Source organism: Hetaerina americana, unplaced genomic scaffold (assembly GCF_022747635.1).
Source record: "Hetaerina americana unplaced genomic scaffold, ioHetAmer1.1.p SCAF_30, whole genome shotgun sequence".
In the NCBI taxonomy this organism is placed as follows: Eukaryota; Metazoa; Arthropoda; class Insecta; order Odonata; family Calopterygidae; genus Hetaerina; species Hetaerina americana.
The window spans coordinates 3,174,112-3,193,506 of record NW_027286875.1 but is presented as its reverse complement, the minus strand read 5'-3'; the positions used below and the strand labels follow the sequence as shown (position 1 = coordinate 3,193,506).

The following is a 19,395-nucleotide window of genomic DNA, read 5'->3' as shown; positions in this document are numbered from 1 at the left end:
CTCCATTCTTTATAATTGAGGAATATTAGCCATAAACTGATAATACATAATTTAATGTTTGGATTCCTGCCAGCAAGGTTTTGTAGCATGTATACATAGAAACACAGATTATAAATTAAATAGTTGATGTGGAAGTTGTACTTCGTTGACCATCGTATACTTGTAAAAGTGGCATGACGCCGACCATAATTTTGCAGCAACGCTCTACCAAACTTGAGGCTAGAGATTCCAAATGACCCTCCACGAATGAAAGCGACCTACTTCTGCCACCGTTTAAAATACCCGCGGATTTAAATAACTAAAACTATACACTAGACTGCATGTGGCGAATGAATACGTTTGAAATTCGTCCACGTCATTATTTCCTTTGTGAGTTTACAAATAAATCACAATTGCATTATTACCTCAAATAGTTGCCGTAATTTGTTGCCAATAATCGTCCTCGAAGTAAAGTTCCCCTCCTTTCGTCGTGTGTAGTCGTCGGAAGGTGAGACGGGCACGATATATATCGATCTGTTTGATTCGGCGAAATTATATCGGTGGAGGGATGGTACGAACGAGATATCTAAGGGTTAATATCTAAGCGGGGATGTCTGGTTTAGAAGAAATATTAGCAAAATTGCTGGTGGCTGACAACGCCGTAATTCAGCAGGTATGAAAAATTTATAAGATTAAACATTTATCGTTGAAAACATTGAGTGGTTCATTAATGCCATGTCTTATTGTCAGAAATGTGATCGGCTTGTAAGACACATGTGCCTAATTGTCAAACAATTTTCGTAACCTAATTATGTAGAAATTTGCATGAGATAGGTCTGCCCAGCGAAAATTAGAACTTATGGATGGAGTGATACTAGGCTGGAGGTGTGTTAATGCCGTTTAAGTAGTTACTTTTTCATTTCTAGGGCACTGGGGAATTGTCCTTAGCATTTAAGGATCCTGAGGTCATACCGGCACTGTGCAATGTAATAGTTACCGCTGAGAATCCGCAGATACGCCAGTATGCGGCTGTTTTGCTTAGAAAGAGGTTCTCCAAAAGTAAGAACTGGGCAAAACTTACTGTGGAAGTGAGAAATAGGTATGTTCCAAAAACTATACTTCTGTAGTTTCAATTAACAAGTCCCAACATGACATGACCGTAATTTATTCTTTCGAATCCGAACCATTTCTTTAAAGCATAAAACAAGGGCTTGTCCAAGCCTTAGTAAACGAGCCTAAACAATTGGTAAAGAATTCAATAGCCCAGTTCATCGGGACTTTAGTAAAACATGAATTTCCAAGACAGAGTTGGCCGGAATTGCTTCAGTTTCTCGAACGGCTGACCAGCAGTGCCAATTACGAGGAGAAAGAGGTACGATATGGGTTGACGGTTATTGTGCATGTGATTGAGTTTTATTTAATTATAGTAATTCTCCATCCAATTCACAGTTGGGGATGTACACGCTGAGTGTAATAACCGAAATATCTCCAGACCAGTTCGAGAAACACCTGTCATCCATGATGTTTTTATTTAATGGCACTCTGAATTCGTTGCAAGATCTGGGTTCTCCTCTTGCTTTTTATACTGTACTCACCTTGAATTCCCTAGTTCCTGTGATTGGTTCAGATGCGAACGTGAGTCCGAAAACGTTAGAAAAATGTGTTATGAGGAATTAGTGGTTACATGGAACAGACAATTCAAATAAGCATGATAATCCTTTGCACTCAGGTACAAAGTATGCTGAATCAGCTGATGCCAAAATTAATGGCTATTGTGAGGGCTCAAGTGGCTGCTGATGAGGATCGTGGTGTGCAAGCCATGGAAATATTCGAGACCATGTTTGAGAGCTCCATCACTGTTGTTGTGCATCACATCGAGCCTCTGGTTCAGATGTGCCTAACTATGGCCAGAGACAAATCTTTAGACTCGTCCGTTCGCGTGAAAGCCCTAAACCAAATTGGATGGATTACCAGACTAAAGAAAAAGGTATTACTCTTTATTCGAAAGCTTAGTAAAAGAATCATCCTACCTTCAGAATTATAAGATACCAATTTTTATGTTACTTAAAAGTCTGAATTTTGGTTGTTGGACTCACTGTTCGTGAGTTTCCTCAAATGACTTTAGCGTATTAGTGCTAGTCATAGACACAGTGGGGTATTTGTTTAGTTGGAAAGGCAATTTGCCTTGTTTGAACTTAACTGTTGGTAGTGAATCAAGGTTTAGAGTGCAGATACATTGTTAACATTGCGAATATTTGTTTGAACATGTAGCTTGAAGATAGCTTTGATGGGAAAATTGCTATGTGATGTCTTTTTCAATAGACCCATCATTTGTGAAGGGGGGGGGGACACCTCAGAAATACTCTTACAAAGTCAGGAAGAACAGAAGGTGCCCCGCGAACAAGAATTCTTCTAATTTTATTTTTGTGTTCAGTTGGCAGTGAAGCTAAACCACGGATGCACACATTACCTAGAACATTAAATATCCTCTAAGCCCATATTCCTGTGACTCAATTCATTTATTTAACTATACGTTATTTTTGGAGCTTTATAGCTTAAGATATACATGTGATAGCTTTTGTGGTTAGCAGCTGCACAACTGTGACAATCTCAACTGTCACTAATTTTACAGAATGTAGAACAATTGTTTTGGCATTTTGGCTAGGGTAAAGGATGGAAACAAGTGATGCAGAAGTAGAATCACTAGACATGGTCCTTAACAATGTCACAAGTCAAAACTGCTTAACTTTTTTATTGTCATTTAGGACATATGCTAACATTATGCCGACTGCCTACTGCAGTTCTTGTATTGAAAGTTTGGAAAACCTTCTGATCATTTAATCTGACTGGGTTAATGCTATTTGTTGGAATGCTTGAAGAAGGAAGTTGTATGCTTTCTTGTGGTCTACCCCATTAGCTTAGAATACAATTTTTGGGGATGAAAGCTGCCTTATAATTGTTATGAGCCAGGAAAAGTTTCTTAATTATTTACCTAGATGATTTGGGGATTGTGGGATGGTGAGAACCATAAGAAGGAACTTGAGGGTTATGGAGTGGATTCATGTGTAGAGTGAAGTGAAGTTTCTTGTGGTTTGTTTTTGTTCAAATGTTGATTGTATGTTTGAATAATATTTTTGATTCTATTCACAGTCCGTTGTTAAAAAGAATATAGTGCCTGGTATCCTGGATACTTTATTCTTTGTTATGAATGCTCCACCTGAAGATGATGATGATGATGAGGATTATTTTGCTGATGAAAATGAGGGCAGTACACCTATGGCATGTGCCACGCAGACACTGGATGTGTTAGCTATGCATATACCACCAGAAAAATTAATTCCACCCATGGTAAATAACTCCTAGCTTAAATAGCAAGTAAGTCACTGTGGGTAAACCTTTCAAAGTTAATTAAACCCATTAGGCTGATGATGGGGATGATAGTTTTAAAAAATTTCACTAATCACATCACCCAAAATAATGTTCATATGTCTGTCAACTATGAAATTGAGTTGGCACAGATGCAGCTGATGCAAATTTGTGTTAAGTTGGCTATTATTAGTTCAATTTGCATAATCTAATTTTCAGCTTATAAATTTATTTTTGCTTGCAATGGTTAATGCAACACCATAATTTTATGATATTTGTACACACCCATATTCTACTTTTGCAGAAGGTGAGAATTTGAATTCCATGTATAAGTTGAACCTTGTATTCAGTTTGTTTGTTCTCACTTTCCCTGTTTTCTTGATGCAGTCTTCGTTGTTTAAGGAACTTCTATCTACAAAGTAATTGAGACTCTTTTTGGTTTAGAATAATTATAGCACATGAGAATATACATATATACATTTACTGCCACTGTAATTGTCCTACTTGAATTAGCAATATCTAGCTAAAAGCGTGGCATTGCGGTATGAAAATAGCTATGAACAAAACAGTAGTTTAAGTTATGCTGACATTTGTACAGAAGAGTGGAACTTCCAGTTATGTCCAATTATATGTTGTGCAGCCTCTCTGTACAGCTGCAATGCATCTTCAGTAAAGCAAGGTTTGGTCTTTTAATTTATGTCATTCAAAATCTTGATTAATTAGCATCATAACAGCATCATTCACCTGCTCCAGGGTGGTAGTCTTCCACTTAAGGAAACATCCTGGATGGAGGCAGATGCTGGTGTCTTTTTTTGTGCTATTTCATGATATAAATTATGCCCTTGAAGAATTATTAACATCGTAATTGTTTGGTTGTATGTTGACAAGCCCATGGTATGAGCCTAAGTTGTTCATTTTGAATCCTTAGTTAATATGTATACATTCTTAAAGTTTTCATTTGTGGTATTATAGAGTCACAGAAGTGTTAGCACACTTCATTCGGGGAGTGGTTGTAATGTTGCATGAATGGTTTGAAATATGTAGATGCTCAATGTCAATTGAAGTTTACTGTCATTTAGACATCATAAAGGGTAAATAATTCTGTGATTGTTTTTCTGATGTTCAATGTTTTTGCCCCTCATTATAGCCAAGTTACAGAATCACATTCGTAGGGGTCCTACTGTTCTTGAAAGTCTTTTCCTTTCAAATTTCTCTATCAGCTGCAGTATATTGAACCCGCTCTTCAGGGAGAGGATGTATATGCCAAACGAGCCTCCTATATTGCACTAGCTGTTCTTGCAGAGGGGTGTGCTGAATGTATAAGAACAAAGTATTTGGAGCTTTTGCTTCGCTGCATTTGCAATGGTATCACATCCAAAGAAGCAGTCGTCAGGAATGCTGCTCTGTTTGCTCTGGGCCGATTTTCAGAGCACCTCCAGGTTGAAATTTTGATCAAAATTTTGATTCTTCCAAACTGAACTGTTAAATAATCTTCTGCTAATGTTGAAATTCTTTGTTTCAGCCTGAAATTAGTAACTTTGCATCAGAGCTTCTGCCTGTGCTTTTTGAATACTTGGCCCAGTTATGTGCTCAGCTTCAGAAGGATGGCAAAGAGCCTCCTGGTGTATATAAAATGTTTTATGCTCTGGAAATGTTTTGCGAGAATTTGGGCGAAAAACTACTGCCATACTTACCAATTCTAATGGAAAGACTGTTCACTGCCTTGAATCCAGCTAACTCTGTCAATCTCAGAGAGCTAGCCCTGAGTGCCATAGGTTCTGCAGGTGAGTTTAGCCTCCCAATTGCCTTTCAAGGCATGCAGTAATAGAGTGCATCAAGCCAATGCCTGCACTTAAATGAAAGCATGATCCATTTCAAGGGTGAAGGGTTCTGCTGAAATGCCAAAATTATATGTGCGGTATGCAAGTGAATTAAACAGAATTTATTGTTAAAAAGTTAATTGAAGTCCCCTAAATGAACTTTAAACAATTCTATGGATCATGTGTGTCATTTTGTAGAAAACCATGATTGTAAACACAGTGAAATCATTCCTGCTACTCAACATAACCAAAAGAGTAGTTGTTGCATTGCTAAGGGCACACACATCATTAACTTGTTGAGATGAGTTGCAGAGAGGGTGATTATACTGTATTGATGTGCTCGTTGTGATACAGTTTGGCAGTGTTGTGTGTCAAACATTCTCCAGAATGGTAGCTTGTAGTTGCTGCGTACCTTGTTTTGTTGCATTGTAAGATATGCTTGATGAAACTGTTCTAATTACTGCAATAATGAGAGAGACATGTTTGTGCTGGACCTGCCATAAATATATGCATTTAAATCATTGAAGATAGTCAGAGGTGTCATTATCTCTCATTTTGTCTCTGATATTGTGGGTTATATTGTAAAAAAATCCATGTTCAACTTTCAGTTTAGTGATTATATGTGCATCCTCAACATGTAGCCACTTCTGGTTGCCTCTCTTGGTGCCATTCAAGGAGATCAGTCTTGAGACCTCTCCATGATGACTCTGTCATTTAGTGATTTACACCACTAGCTAAGAACTCTACCCAAGAGAAGCTTGTTTGTATTAGTGTTACTTCATTTTATATCATAGAGTGTTAAGTTAAGGGGTGTGATAGCCTTAAATGGCAACATGGAATAGTTAGCCAGAGGCATTCTAGGTTTATCACCACCACAGAGAAGGTAGTTGTGCATTTTCTGGCCCCATAGTTATTTTCACTTTGGGTGGAGAGAAATGAATGGTGGATCATTGAAGAAACTCCTGGTTTGTGTGTTTGTAAAAAATTTCTCTTGTCTTTTCAAATTTGTAGCAAATGCAGCCAAAGAAGAGATGATACCCTATTTTCCGAGAATAATGGAGTGCCTCAAAATGTATTTAGTAGATACTGTTAATCCAGGAGAAAATGGTGTTAGTGGGGACAGCACAAGTGATGAGGATCAGCTAAAAGCTCAGGCATTGGACACACTGGGAGTGTTGGCCCGCACTGTTGGTGCTGCACATTTCAAGCCATTGGCTCATGAATGTATCAACTCGGGTCTCTCCATAGCAGAAAAATGTGATGATCCAGATATTCGGAAGAGTGCTTATGGCCTCATTGCTTCTGTTTCAACTGTAGCTGGGGAAGATATGGGTCCAAATTTACCACGCATTGTTGAGTTAATGCTGTCATCTATTCGCAGCTGCGAAGGGATTGTTGTAAGTATCTCTCATATATTTTTTATATTGCTTATATTTCAGTTTTGCAATTTTGTATTGCATACACTATTCTGGTTTCACTCTCGGCCTTTCTTGTACTTTCTTCCATTCAATGGATTCAGAGTTTGGTTACATGTGTGCATTTTACTTTTGGTTTTCCATTTAGGGAAGTTTCTGTTCCCACTGGTTGTGAATAAAAAGGTGAAGAAGTTTCCATCATCTGAGAAGATGATGGCATGTTTTTTAGGGATATTCATGGGATTGTTGTATTCGATTATTTTCAAAAAGGTAAAAAAATAATGGGCGAGTGTTATGCATCATTACTTGACAAGCTAATGGCAGAAATTGCCAAAAAACAACCATATTTGAAGGAATAGAAGGTACGCTTCCTCGGGAAAATGTCCCTGTGCCCACTTCAATGGTTGTCATGGCTAAAAACTGGGACATAACTGTCACCATACGCATGTGCGTATGGTGCCAGTTTTGTTAGTTACTGTTGCCCTTGTTTTTACTGTTAGTCGAAAATGGAAATTGACGAAATTACAGAGCAATGGATCAACATCAAGTTTTTTTGTGAAGTTCGGTAAAAGTTATCAAGAAAATATTGAAATATTGAAAGATGTTTATGGTGGTAATGCTCCAAAGAGAACATCCGTTTTCAAGTGGATTAAGCATTTTAAAGATGGCTGACAAGACGTCACGGATGATGCAAGGCTGGGATGACCTTCAACCACCAGTGTTGATGACAACACTGATCGTGTCCGGGTCCTCGCCTTACCGACTGTCCAAATGATGAACTGAATTTAGGAAAATCAACAGTGCACACTATTTTAGCCAAATATAATGAATGGATCCTTCATCATGACAATTACCTGCAAATTCAGTGTTGGTTGTTTGACAGTTTCTGGAAAAAAATTCAATCACCATTCTTCCTCCTTATTCGCCAGATCTCGTCCCTGTGTGACTTTTTCCTAGTCCTCAAATGCAAAAATGTAATGAGGGGACATCACTGGGAAGATGTGGACACAATAATGCAAGAAATGATGTGAAAACTAAAAAGCCTAACTGCTGAGGGCTTCCAAGGGTGCCTTAAACAGTTGAAAAGAAGATGGAATAAGTGCATAGCAACAAATGGAGAGTACTTTGAAGGGGACAAAATCAAAATAATTGCAAAATAAAGTTTTTATGGCCTCAGTTTGCACATTTATTGGGCAGAGTAGTAGTTTGCAGAGAAAGATATCAACTACTATTTGGAAGGGTTCAAATAATTAAGACCATTGTTAGAAAAAGTGTTTCGACTAAGAAGGAGACTATTTTGAAAAATAAATTGTGTGCTCCACGTGAAATAAAACCACTCCAACATTTTAATCCTAACTCAATACCTATCAATAGTTATATATCAATGTCTAATTGTGTAAATAGTTCAGGGTTAGCAATTTTCAACGTGCTTACGCTTGTTATTTGGAGCACACATCTGTCGTTTCATGATTACTGACGTGTTGTGCTTGACATTTTAGTGAATGAAAGTCACTTGCTCTTAAATCCCATGGATTTTCATCGTACCGTATGATCTGCTTCTCTAGTCATAATTCTATTTTCAAAGATCAATATTCCAAACTACTTCATTTTTAATAAATTTTTTGTAAGTCATGGGCATACATAAGCTGCCTCATTGCTTGAAAAAATGTGTTAACTGAAATGGCAACTAGGAAAATAGAGGACTGTTCGAGATTTAAAATGGAGTATCAATAGTATTAAATCATTGGGACCTCATTTGACGAGCACTTCGCGCAGCAAGGTATTAGCTTATTGACCATAAATCTTGGGCCAGAAAAGGACTTGCTCGGCGAAAGAATGTGTCTAGACAGCTTTCTAGTATGAAGGAATTAGCTGCTTTTAACAAAAATATAATTTTTGAAATTAAGATTTCCTAAAATCCAAGACAAATATCCATCCTAGTTAGTGGAACCAATGGACTGTTTCATTAACTGTTTTTCCGCAAAAATGTAGGTCCATGCATTGTACTATAGTAGGGTTGACATTACTGTAGAAAATGGTATGATTTCCCTCTCCATTGCAGCCTCACTTTAAAGAGGATGAGGGTGCAGCTTTCCCTGTTTATGAAGATGTTAGTGACACTGGTGATGAAGAGGACATAGGTAGTGAATCTGATGAAGAAGAAGATGATGATGATTCAGATATTGCTGGTAAGATTAGAATTTATAGTTGGGGGACTAAAGAGCATGATTTTCTCTGGTTCTGCATTTAATTAAGTGGACCGTTAAAAGCATAGAATTGTGTCACCTCACAGGTTAGCTTCACTTAAGCTATTAATTTCTGATATTTTCATAATCAAGCAATCTCTATCCTGGTTGAAATTGAAAGTGTTGTCGTTATTAATGGGATTATTTGCCCGCTTTCACAATTATAACAATGGCTGTTTTTCTAAGGCCACCTTTTAAGGCACATCTAATACTTATCTTCATAATGCAATTTTCTAATTCATAGGCTACAGTGTGGAAAATTCATATGCTGAAGAAAAGGTAGATGCATGCCTAGCGTTGAGGGATATAGCTTCTAATTCCAAGTGAGTAAATGTGCTAAAATTAAATTGTTTCACGTATAAATGTTTTCTCCTTCATAAAAACTTTCTCTTAATTTTGCAGAACAGCATTTGTGCCATACTTAGACACAGCCTTTAAAGAAGTATTCAAACTAATTAATTATCCTCGGGATGATATTAGAAAATCCTCAATAGAGGCACTGGCTGCCTTTTGTGTTTCATTTTATATTCATGATACTTCTGAAGGAAAAAAAGGTAAAGTTTATGAATTTTTCTTAATTAATAATGTTGCTCCTAAATGTATCTCATAACCAAGATAAATTTAAATGTTACGTAGTATATATTCTGACCTCATAGGTAAGAGGTGGGAGTGATGTGTCAATTGAAAACTGGAATTTAATGTAATAATTACCTACTGTGAACATTAGACTGACAACACAGGTAAAAGAAAGACGGTGTGCAGGATTATATTTCCAGGATAAATTGTGGATATTAAAGCACTTCTCTTGGAATAGAATTTGACAATGATGACATTTCCCAATAATAGGAAATATCCTTGAAAATGCCCTATTTAAGACACCTAGGTACTCTGAATGGATTGGGATAGGAGAGGGTTTTGAATTGAAGTAGGTGGACTGTAGGAGCTAAAAGACTTCAAAAGAGTAAATCTTTAGGATGGAAATGTGCAATTGAGTATCCACTAGCCCTGAAATATATCATATTTGGACTCAATTTCTTACTGATTTAATTAGCAAAAACTGGTCGATATTTGGGTTTATCACTTTTTTGATCTGATTTTTCTCTTTTAAAATGGCAACAACTGTCTTTAACTTACTTCAGCAGTAAACCATGTGGTAGATTTAAGCATAGTTATCTATATGCATTTGATTCCCATGATAGTTAAATATCTCTTTCTCTCCGACTGCGAATTGTTGAATGGGTTCTTTTAGTCCTATTATGTATTATAAGTTAATTGGTGCAACGAGACAGCAAGATACTAAAAGAACGCTTGAACCAGCTCAGCTCATTGCTGTTTAGTATGAGAATAGATGGGTATATTATTTGTATTTTCTCATGTCACTGTGCCCGTGAAGATTGAAACATTAATTCATCTCATGATATGCTGAGTCATTTGATGCCAATGCTTTCATGTATTATAGTCATCAAATCATAAGTCACCAATTCACTCAGACTTCAGAATTATTCTAGTCCTTGTCACCTAAGATGCTTAACACAGGAGGCCTTTGAGTAACATAGATTCGGTGTCTTGCTCATCATAGGTCAACCTTTATAAGTAAATTTTTTAATAGCAAAATCCAAGGGTCATCATAAGAGAGGTATTTTAACTAAGTTAAAAAATGTTATTTGTTCTGTGAGTTTTACCTCTCCAAGGTCGCATTCTGACTTGTCTGCCGTAACCATAAGTAATAATAGCATCATGGTTATGAATTTTCTTGCCACAGAAACTACTACTGATGTTGCATGCTTGTTGAATTACATCTGTTAAAGCAAAGAAATATTATCAGTACCATTTGGCAGTATCCATAGCACTGGTGGTGAATTTTAGAATGCACTCAATATATAATTACTAAAAAAACAAGGTCCAACTAAAAAATGTGTGAAAAAAATGTACATTTTAATGAATAATTTGGAGTACACCTATGCATGTAATCGACCTGTACATTGATATATATGGTGAATTTTTATTTTTAGCACTTGCCGAGGCTCTAAATATGTTCGTGCCAAAGCTGGCTGAAATAATAAGGACTGACATGGAAAGGGACGTTGTTATGACAGCCCTTGATGCATATTGTGAAATGCTCAAGGAAGGAGGTAGCAGCATTCTCAAAGGAGAAGGCCATAGAGATGCCATAATTAATTCAATTAAAGATGTGCTGCAATGCAAGGTAAAGTTTTTTCAGAAATGCCAATAATGGTACCTTTTCATATGATGTCTTAAGTAATGGTAGTTTTAGGGGAGGTGACCAACAGCTATGGTCATTTGTGCCAGTAGGGATGGATGGGAAAGAAAGGGTGGAGAGAAACCCGGCTTTAGCATTAGTGTACTCTTTTCGAAAGGTGCCTTTGGGTCCATAGTTTAATGCCTCACCCAACGGACGTGATACTCATTCAAAGTGCTCTGCACAAAGCACCTCAAGGAGGGACCAGGATACCACAGAAAAACATCTGCTGCCTCCGGAATTTGATCCTGGGCCCTCATAGTGGGAAGCCTGTATGTTAGCCACCACACAATCACGATCTCCCATGCTGTCTTAAAGGTAGGCGTAATTGATGACCATTTTGGAGGAGTACACTGGAGACAATAGGCTACTTATCTGGAACCTTCACAGGTCTCAGACTGCTCAGGTGTGGTTAGAGAATGGAGAGTTGTGGTTGGCATTGCTAGGTAGGGGAGTATGACAGGGATGTGGGCAGAATGGTTGGGAGATTTGAAGAAGAATCATATCAGGTGATTTGTGTTTAGAAAGAGGCGGGTGTTGATGACAGCAACCTTAATTAAAGATTTAAAGGAAAGACTAAAGATAACTTAATTTTGGAGTTAAGTTTCATATGGTTCAGAAATTCTGTTATTGAGGCAGGTGGATAAGTGTAGATTGAAGACCTTTAAAATGCGGGTGTGGAGAAGGATTGAAAAATGAAATTGGCAAAAAGAAAAAAGATAGAACTCTAGGCATGGGCTAGGGAAAGAGAGATGGCAAATTTGAGGGAAATTTGAAGAAGGCCAGACAAATGAATAGAGAAGATGGTGAGAGGTATTGGAATCCTTTAGATAGTAACGGAGGGGAGATTACTTGGACATTGAGGTAGAGGGTTGCAAATAACATTCATTTGACATTGAATCAAGGGAGCTAAAAAGTATGCAGAGCTAATGAATGTTATTTTAATATTTAGTTTAGGTTTTAAAGATATTTAGTATTTTGTTAGTTGCTACTTAGGAATGCTGTAGTCTCTATTCCCCTCAAAGACCCAGAGCCAGTGGACTAAGACTCCAAGATCCGTCATTGTTTGTAGAGGTTTAAATTTTTGTTTTCTGAAAACTGTTGAACAATAGAAGGGATTTAAAACTAGTTTCCGTTCAATACAATCACCCTTTTCTACTAAATACGAAATAGTATTTTTTTTCCATATTTTCTCCATCTACTTATTCTGTCGTCCAATCTCTACACTTATTTATCTCCATTCTTTCCAAATGATGACCTAAAAACTATATTGTGAGTGTTGGGTGCTACTTTTTAGCAGTTTGATTTCAACCTTTATTAATGAATAAGAAGGAAAAATAAAATGAATCAGACCTATTTGTGTGACATAGATTAAATTGTAAATGTCACCCATGTTTAGTAAATGTACAATTAGAGTAATATTCAGGCTCTTGTAAAAGAGTGTTATGTGTAGCTTATGAGAGGCATTGTGTTTCCAGGTTGAGTGTCAAGATAACATAGAAGAAGATGACAGTGAGTCTGATGATGAGGATGCTGAGCAAGATGAGCTTCTGATCGAGTGTGCTGGTGATATTATTCCAAAGTTGGGAAAAGCAATGACTCCGGATGATTTCTCTGTTTATTTTGAGCAATTTTATCCTCTTCTTATAGCCAAAACTGTAAGTAAACTATGTGTCATTTGGTATTTCTAAGCACATCTGTAAGCCCATGCTCCTTCTTTATCACATCATTGATGCCTTAATATGTTCATTTTGTTTTCATTATATTATGATACTGTACCCCAATTTTTGCTCTTATTTGGGATATCTAGCCTAGTCCTTGGGGCCTATGTCCCTTTCATATTTTTTGGCCATCAAGGATGTATTCTTAAACTTTTTCACTAACCAGGAGCAATCTTTTCAGCTTTGGCAGGGTTATTTTATTCACATTGCTTATTCTGCAAAAGAACGCATGCTCAATCATGTTAATTTTTTGACCCAATAATGTCTTACCCATCCCAGTAACCTGTTTAAGATCAGACCACCGCCATTACGTTTGGCTGCTATTCAAGGCTCTGTTAGCAAGCATGTGTAACATTTGTCTCTCCATGCCATGGAGCTCTCTTCATCTACTGGATCCCCTTAAATTGCAAAACTCCTTTCCCTCCTTTTGAATGTATTTATATTTTGCATAGTGCTTATGTGTAAATTATTTTGACTTGTAAAGCTAGTTAACCCAAAGATGCCACATATGAATCTGGTGTTATTAATTGGGGATCTATAAATAAAATTTTCACATTCACTCAACTAGGAAAATTATTTTAGCATTTTTGGTTTTTAGTTCTGGCCATTCATCATGTCAGTTACTGATACTAAATATGGCATGAAACAAAATGCGTTTGACTTTCATTCTTTCTTCAACAAGAAATATTAATTGTAATGCATTGAAAGAAGTCATTTCTGTTTTGGAACCACTAATTAATTGCAATGTCATTTTAATCTTGTATATATCCATTTTTATTTACATGTGCTATGAATGCATTCTGTTAGCCATGAGCTAGTGATTTGAGAAAATAGATACTTATTAATTTTTTAAAAGTAATTTCATGCATTTGCTAATGAATATTTTGATGTGGGTCTATGAGTTTGTTTTGATAACAAATTTCTTTTTTGATAAAATAAAATTTTGTTGATTTTTACAGAAGAAAAGCTGTACCATTGCTCAACGATCATTTAGTATAGGAACAATATCAGAGTCCATTGAGCCTTTGTCATACCGAGTTTCTGCATATGCCCCAAATCTGTTGAACATACTGCTCAATGCATCAAAGGATAAACATGAAGATGTCAGAAATAATGCCATATTTGGTCTAGGAGAATTGGTCCTTCATGGAAAGGAAGCCCTTCACCAGTATCCTTCTATTGAAATAAATTTATGGTAACTAATTATCAAACGCTAAAGATGTATGTCCTTTCAGACATGATAATATAAAGACAGTATCTTCAAGTGGTTATGAGATTGGGTAGTGATAGCTATTTTGACCCATTTCTCGTTGATTGAGCTTGAGTTACCTGATTTCTAAGTGAAATTATCAACATTTTATAAAACTGTAGGTGAGCAACTACATATTTCATGAAAGTTCACCAGTGCCACATTCAAGCTTGAATATAGTTTTTAAAATATTTTTACCTGTCGCCATGAGCTCCAAGCGTAGCCAATTAATAATGCGTTGTTCTTGAAAATTGTGGAGTTCATTAAATTAGCAACATTTATAGTTATTATTTCATGTATGAGGGTTGCTATTTGTATTCTGAGCCTTGACAACACTCAGTGCTTTAGGTGCCATCTGACGTTTCCATCGGCAAGTTTGACCCCTTTATGCTAACTTTCTTCAGAACATTTTGTCGTTTGATCATAACTGTGATGTTTACAGTGACTGGAAAATCTTATCTCTGCAAAAATATGGAATTAACTCTTGAACACTTTTGTGCGATGATTTTTTATGACTTTCGACGTGGATTATCCAGACAGGAGTGCATCGATCAACTTACTTCCACTTTTGGCAATAATGTCCCATCCTTTGCCATCCTTGGGGATTAGTATGACGAGTATCCATAAGATATTGAATGAACATTTAGCTGTGAAAAAAATTTGTTCCCGTTGGATCCCGCATAATTATTTGACAAAAGTTCAAAACGATGCTGGTGTCAATCGGGGAAAAGAAATGCTCAACAAATACAATTGCGGTGCATCAAAAAGCTGTGAAACATAACAGCAATCCACTGTAAGGATCTTCCAAGATGAGCCAAAGCCAAAAAAAGTGATTCGTGCACCAAGCAAATAGGATCACCTGTTTCTTCGGAATAACTGGGCATGTGGCAACCATATTATTAGAGCAACGTAGAACCATGAATTCTGAATGGTACACAAACGTTTGTTTGCCAGAAAAGCTTGGTGAAATACAGAAAAAGAAATGACACCGAAGGATCATTCTTCATCATGACAATAATGAAGAATGAGCCCTAGCTCTCACAGATCGACTGAAACAACTACCTATTTGATTGGCCAAAACATCAAATTGATGGGTTATCCTCTGTACAGCCCAGATTTAGCACCAGATGACTTCTTTTTATTCCTGTTTATCAAGAAAAAATTGTGGGGCCAAGGTTTTTCGGCACTTGACGAAGCCATCAATGCATTCAAAAACCATGTTTAGGAGATGCCTCAATGGGAGTGAGAAAAAGTGTTTCGAAAATTGGATCGAGGGCATGCAATAGTGTATAGACTATCATGGAGAAGACGTTGAAAAACAATAGAGACATTTTCAACGATAAATTGCTATCTTTTCATTATAAGGCTGAAAATATAAGCAGCAACCCTCATAAATGCTGTTTCTAAAGGCATGAAAAATACAGTTTTTATATTTTCTGATTTTGGTAACATGTGTAATTTGGAACTTTTCCTGGCAGTAATGTTCAAAAAACATTTCCCCAAAAAATATGATTTCACTTTGTTGTTTTCGTTCCCTTAACCCAGAGAAATTCTCAAAGAGTGTTCAGAATGTCTCTGAAGATGCTTCTTTTTAGTGTTCCTTGAATTGTCCAGTATTGTGTGATCTATAAGGTGGAATGCGATTAGGAGATTCCTTGATTATTAATTTAATTATGATTGAGCATTTTTAATTAAAATGGGTTCAGGCCCATGTACATCCAAGCTGGATCTATTAAATGAAATATTGCACTGCTAAACATGCAGAAAAATTTTGATATTCATTATTACATGTGGAATGATTCATAAAAAATTCTTGTAATTGAATAACTATATTAATAATTATGGTTGAATACATAACAAAATATCCTGGTAGTCAAATTTATTATTATAAAGCTGCAACTGATAAACATCGCTAATTGAAATTTTGTTAGTATTCAATCAGCACTTGTTTCGTGCTATTTTTATACTCAGGACTGTGAAATGAAAGAAGTCAGTATATATATGACCATAATATATTTGAAGGAGCCTTTGAGCAAATGCTAATGATTATTGAGGGATTCAGAAATTACTTGATCTCCTTCCCATGGTAGTTAGCCTTAACATTTTTTAATGGTTACAGCTACTTAGGTAACCATAGTCTGGTAACAGCTACTAAATAGCCTTATATTCACAAGACGTTTCCTGAAATATAATTAGAAATAATGCCACATTTATGATTGGTTAATGGTTTTGTCACATGCGTTCAAGTTTTGAAAATTTTAAGTAAAATCTCAAACAAGGCTACCCCCGCAATGTTGTGTCAATAGTAGGAGTAATTTTTGCAAATTTCATAGCAAGATGGCATGTTATGATTAGCTGCATATTATATGATCTCTTTGGTATGGGATGCAGTTATATCATGAGGAAATCCATCAGTCATAAGTTATAACATTTTCCTTAGCGGAACTTCAGACAATATCCTGCAATTCTTCAAGCACTGTCAGCTGCCATAGCAAAGGAATCAAATGCAATTGCCCTTGATAATATATGTGGTGCTTTAGCGAGGCTCATAATTACAAATGTGGAGCTGATTCCAATGGAGCAGGTAGTAATATCATTTAGCTTGTTTCTCTTTGCTAGTCTTAAATTTTATGGTTAACTTGTTGTTAAATTTATTTCATGAATCCAAGAAATGAAGGACATGCATTAAAATCTAATAATATTAGTTGTAAGTTTTCATATGTTATTTTATGACTCCGAAGTGCATATGTGTTTGGAAGATTTTTTTTGTGACTTTGTTCTAATTGTCAAGTGTCTTGTACACTTTGTTGATTAATGTCATTTTGAATGTCCAGGTTTTCCCTGTTTACCTGCAATATCTTCCTCTTCGAGAAGATTTTGAGGAGAACAAGAAAGTATTTGAGAGCTTTTCCTACCTATACAAGTTAGGTCATCCTGTTCTTCTTCCGCATCTTGGCAAAATTGTTACAATTGCCACCACAGTACTAGATACCAGCCAAATAGATAAAGGTAATATATGCTTCCTTTGATACATTGCAGTCATGTCAGATTAACATTTCTTGCATTGATCTTGGTTTGGTGTTCCTTGAATTTATAATGCGCCTATCAATTACGTGGGAATAGGAAATAAATCTGTGGAAACTTCATTTGAAATAGATGAAATTTTATGTGGCTTAGGTCTTATGTTTTTTGGAGTGTGTTCCCAAACTACTCAAAACTATGGTGCATTTTAAAAATTTCAGTGTGAATGTCATGCATTTTTGTTTTCACAACAATATTCTGGACAATGTTGTGATATTATTTTTAGTGAATCAAATGTATTTCAGTCTTGTGGGCTTTATTCAGTAATTCCTAATAAGATGGTGTAAATGCCATGGAAAATATCCTTTTTCACCTGGGGTGCTATCATATGAAACCTTATTGAAATAAATGAATCGCATCAAAGGAATACACTTTTGCACATGATTTATTTTGCTACTTAGAACACCATAATTTTGTAGTTGTAAAATGCATTTGTATGAACAAGATGTAAAATCAATTATCATGTATAATACTCACTATGGTTTTGGCCTTCCTGCTGGCACAATTCCACCCTTGTACTGCCCAAATGGTTTGTTTCTAGTGGTGTATACCTCTCTCTTTTCTTTCCATTTATGTGTTCATTGATCAGGTGGTGAGCGTTAGACTGAATTATGTTAGCTGTGATAATTGTCAGAGGGCATTGTTTGGCTGTGACCTGTTTTGAAAATTTCACCAGCTTCTTATTGTTTAAAATTTGTAGCTTTTTCTCGCATAAAATGTGAACAAAAAATTTATGATGGAATATATATTCAAGAGGGCATGCATGAGGGAATTAATTAAATGAAATATATTTAACTATTGTCTTTGTTAACTGAGGGTCGACTCTAGTTATGATTCTGTGTCTAATACTGGAAGTGGTTTTGCTTATTTGAGTTAATTTGTAGCTGAATGTGGTTCTGATTTTTTGCAGAGACTGAGAGCAACATAGTTGAATTGTTGAAGTCTGCACAGCGAGACTTTCCAGATGCCTTTTCTGCTGTGGCTGGCTCAATGTCGCCTGAGTTGTCTTCAAAAATTCAGCGATTATTCTCATAGTGATTAAGCTTGCCTATCTTCTCTGTGCTGTTGAAAACTTCCATCTTTGGGCTATCATTTTGTGTATGTGATACAGAAACAAATTGGAAACCTTCTTGTGCGAGGGTGTACTCTGTGCCTTCCAGTTTCAGTGCTTCATTTTCTCTGATGAGTAATAGCAGGACTATGATTACATGCATCACATTTCACTTCACATGGGGCTTGTCTGTCCATCATCTGAGATAATGAGTGCTTTAACCTAGTTTGAAAATTGTTGAGGAGACTTGTTTGTTATTAAATTATATTTAAATGGAACTTGGAATTTCCAGTTTGAATAGCACCATTGAGATTCTGAAAGATATTACTTGTGCTTCTTGTGGAAAAGGGCCTCCAGTTACTATTTTGAAATATTTATTTGAAAATTTTATATATTCAGAAGAATAAAAATCCTAATTAAATACAAAATATCTTCATTATTTGCTTCCCCAACCTGTAGTCATTGTAAATTTGATTGATTACGTTGTTTACAATAATGAGTATTTGTTTCAGGGTTTTACATACATTGAGAAGGATAATCAGCATCACTGACTTTGTAATTAGTATCATGGAATTCTATGTTGATTTGTGCTAATCATTTCAAACTTGAATTCTGAGGATGTAGTATTTGAGTATTGCTCATATTCAATCAGAGGATTTAAAAAACTTACGATTAGTTGGCAGGGTTTTATGGAATGCCTATAAGTTAATTCATCATTTTATCATATTGTTATAAACAAACATAAGACTGAAAAATGTTGCACAAGAATAGATAAAGGTGTTTGAATTGACTGCACATACCACTTCCTCTCACCTCCCTAATGATTTTATATATATATAGTCAAACTGATCCTCAAATGAGTCAAAAACACTTAAGAATACCAAGATGGCTACTACATGTAAACAATATTACTATTATTGTTCTGAATTGAACTTAATTGTAAAAATAATGTCATAGAAGCTGTGATCTCATTTTTATAAAATTCAAAGGGTCAAAGATTGGCCTTTCAGAATTGCAAATAACACAAACTTATCTCTGCATTTATGAAAATTTGGCACTTGAACATTTTGAAAAGACCTGAGTAGTAGGAAATTAATAAAATTTCACGTACTAATATTTGAATAATTAATCGAAAGAAGCCTGCATGTGACTCATGTTGGCATTACCATCCTTCCTTGAAGTGCTGTTAATCTCTCCCCACTTAAAA

At 36.0% G+C, this 19,395-nt stretch overlaps 1 protein-coding gene across 1 annotated transcript; it reads left to right on the top strand.

Annotated features, from left to right (window-relative positions):
* The first annotated feature begins 529 nt into the window (after window positions 1-529).
* LOC139691205 (importin-4-like) lies at window positions 530-18,591 on the top strand. The gene is made up of 18 exons (XM_071588942.1): window positions 530-652; window positions 906-1,078; window positions 1,177-1,351; window positions 1,429-1,614; window positions 1,709-1,966; window positions 3,130-3,327; window positions 4,566-4,784; window positions 4,868-5,129; window positions 6,177-6,562; window positions 8,643-8,769; window positions 9,071-9,149; window positions 9,229-9,380; window positions 10,839-11,032; window positions 12,565-12,744; window positions 13,767-13,975; window positions 16,508-16,640; window positions 16,891-17,065; window positions 18,048-18,591. The coding sequence occupies exons 1-18, from the start codon at window positions 590-592 to the stop codon at window positions 18,170-18,172; spliced, it is 3,294 nt and encodes a 1,097-aa protein (XP_071445043.1). The 5' UTR covers window positions 530-589; the 3' UTR covers window positions 18,173-18,591.
* Window positions 18,592-19,395: the final 804 nt, after the last annotated feature.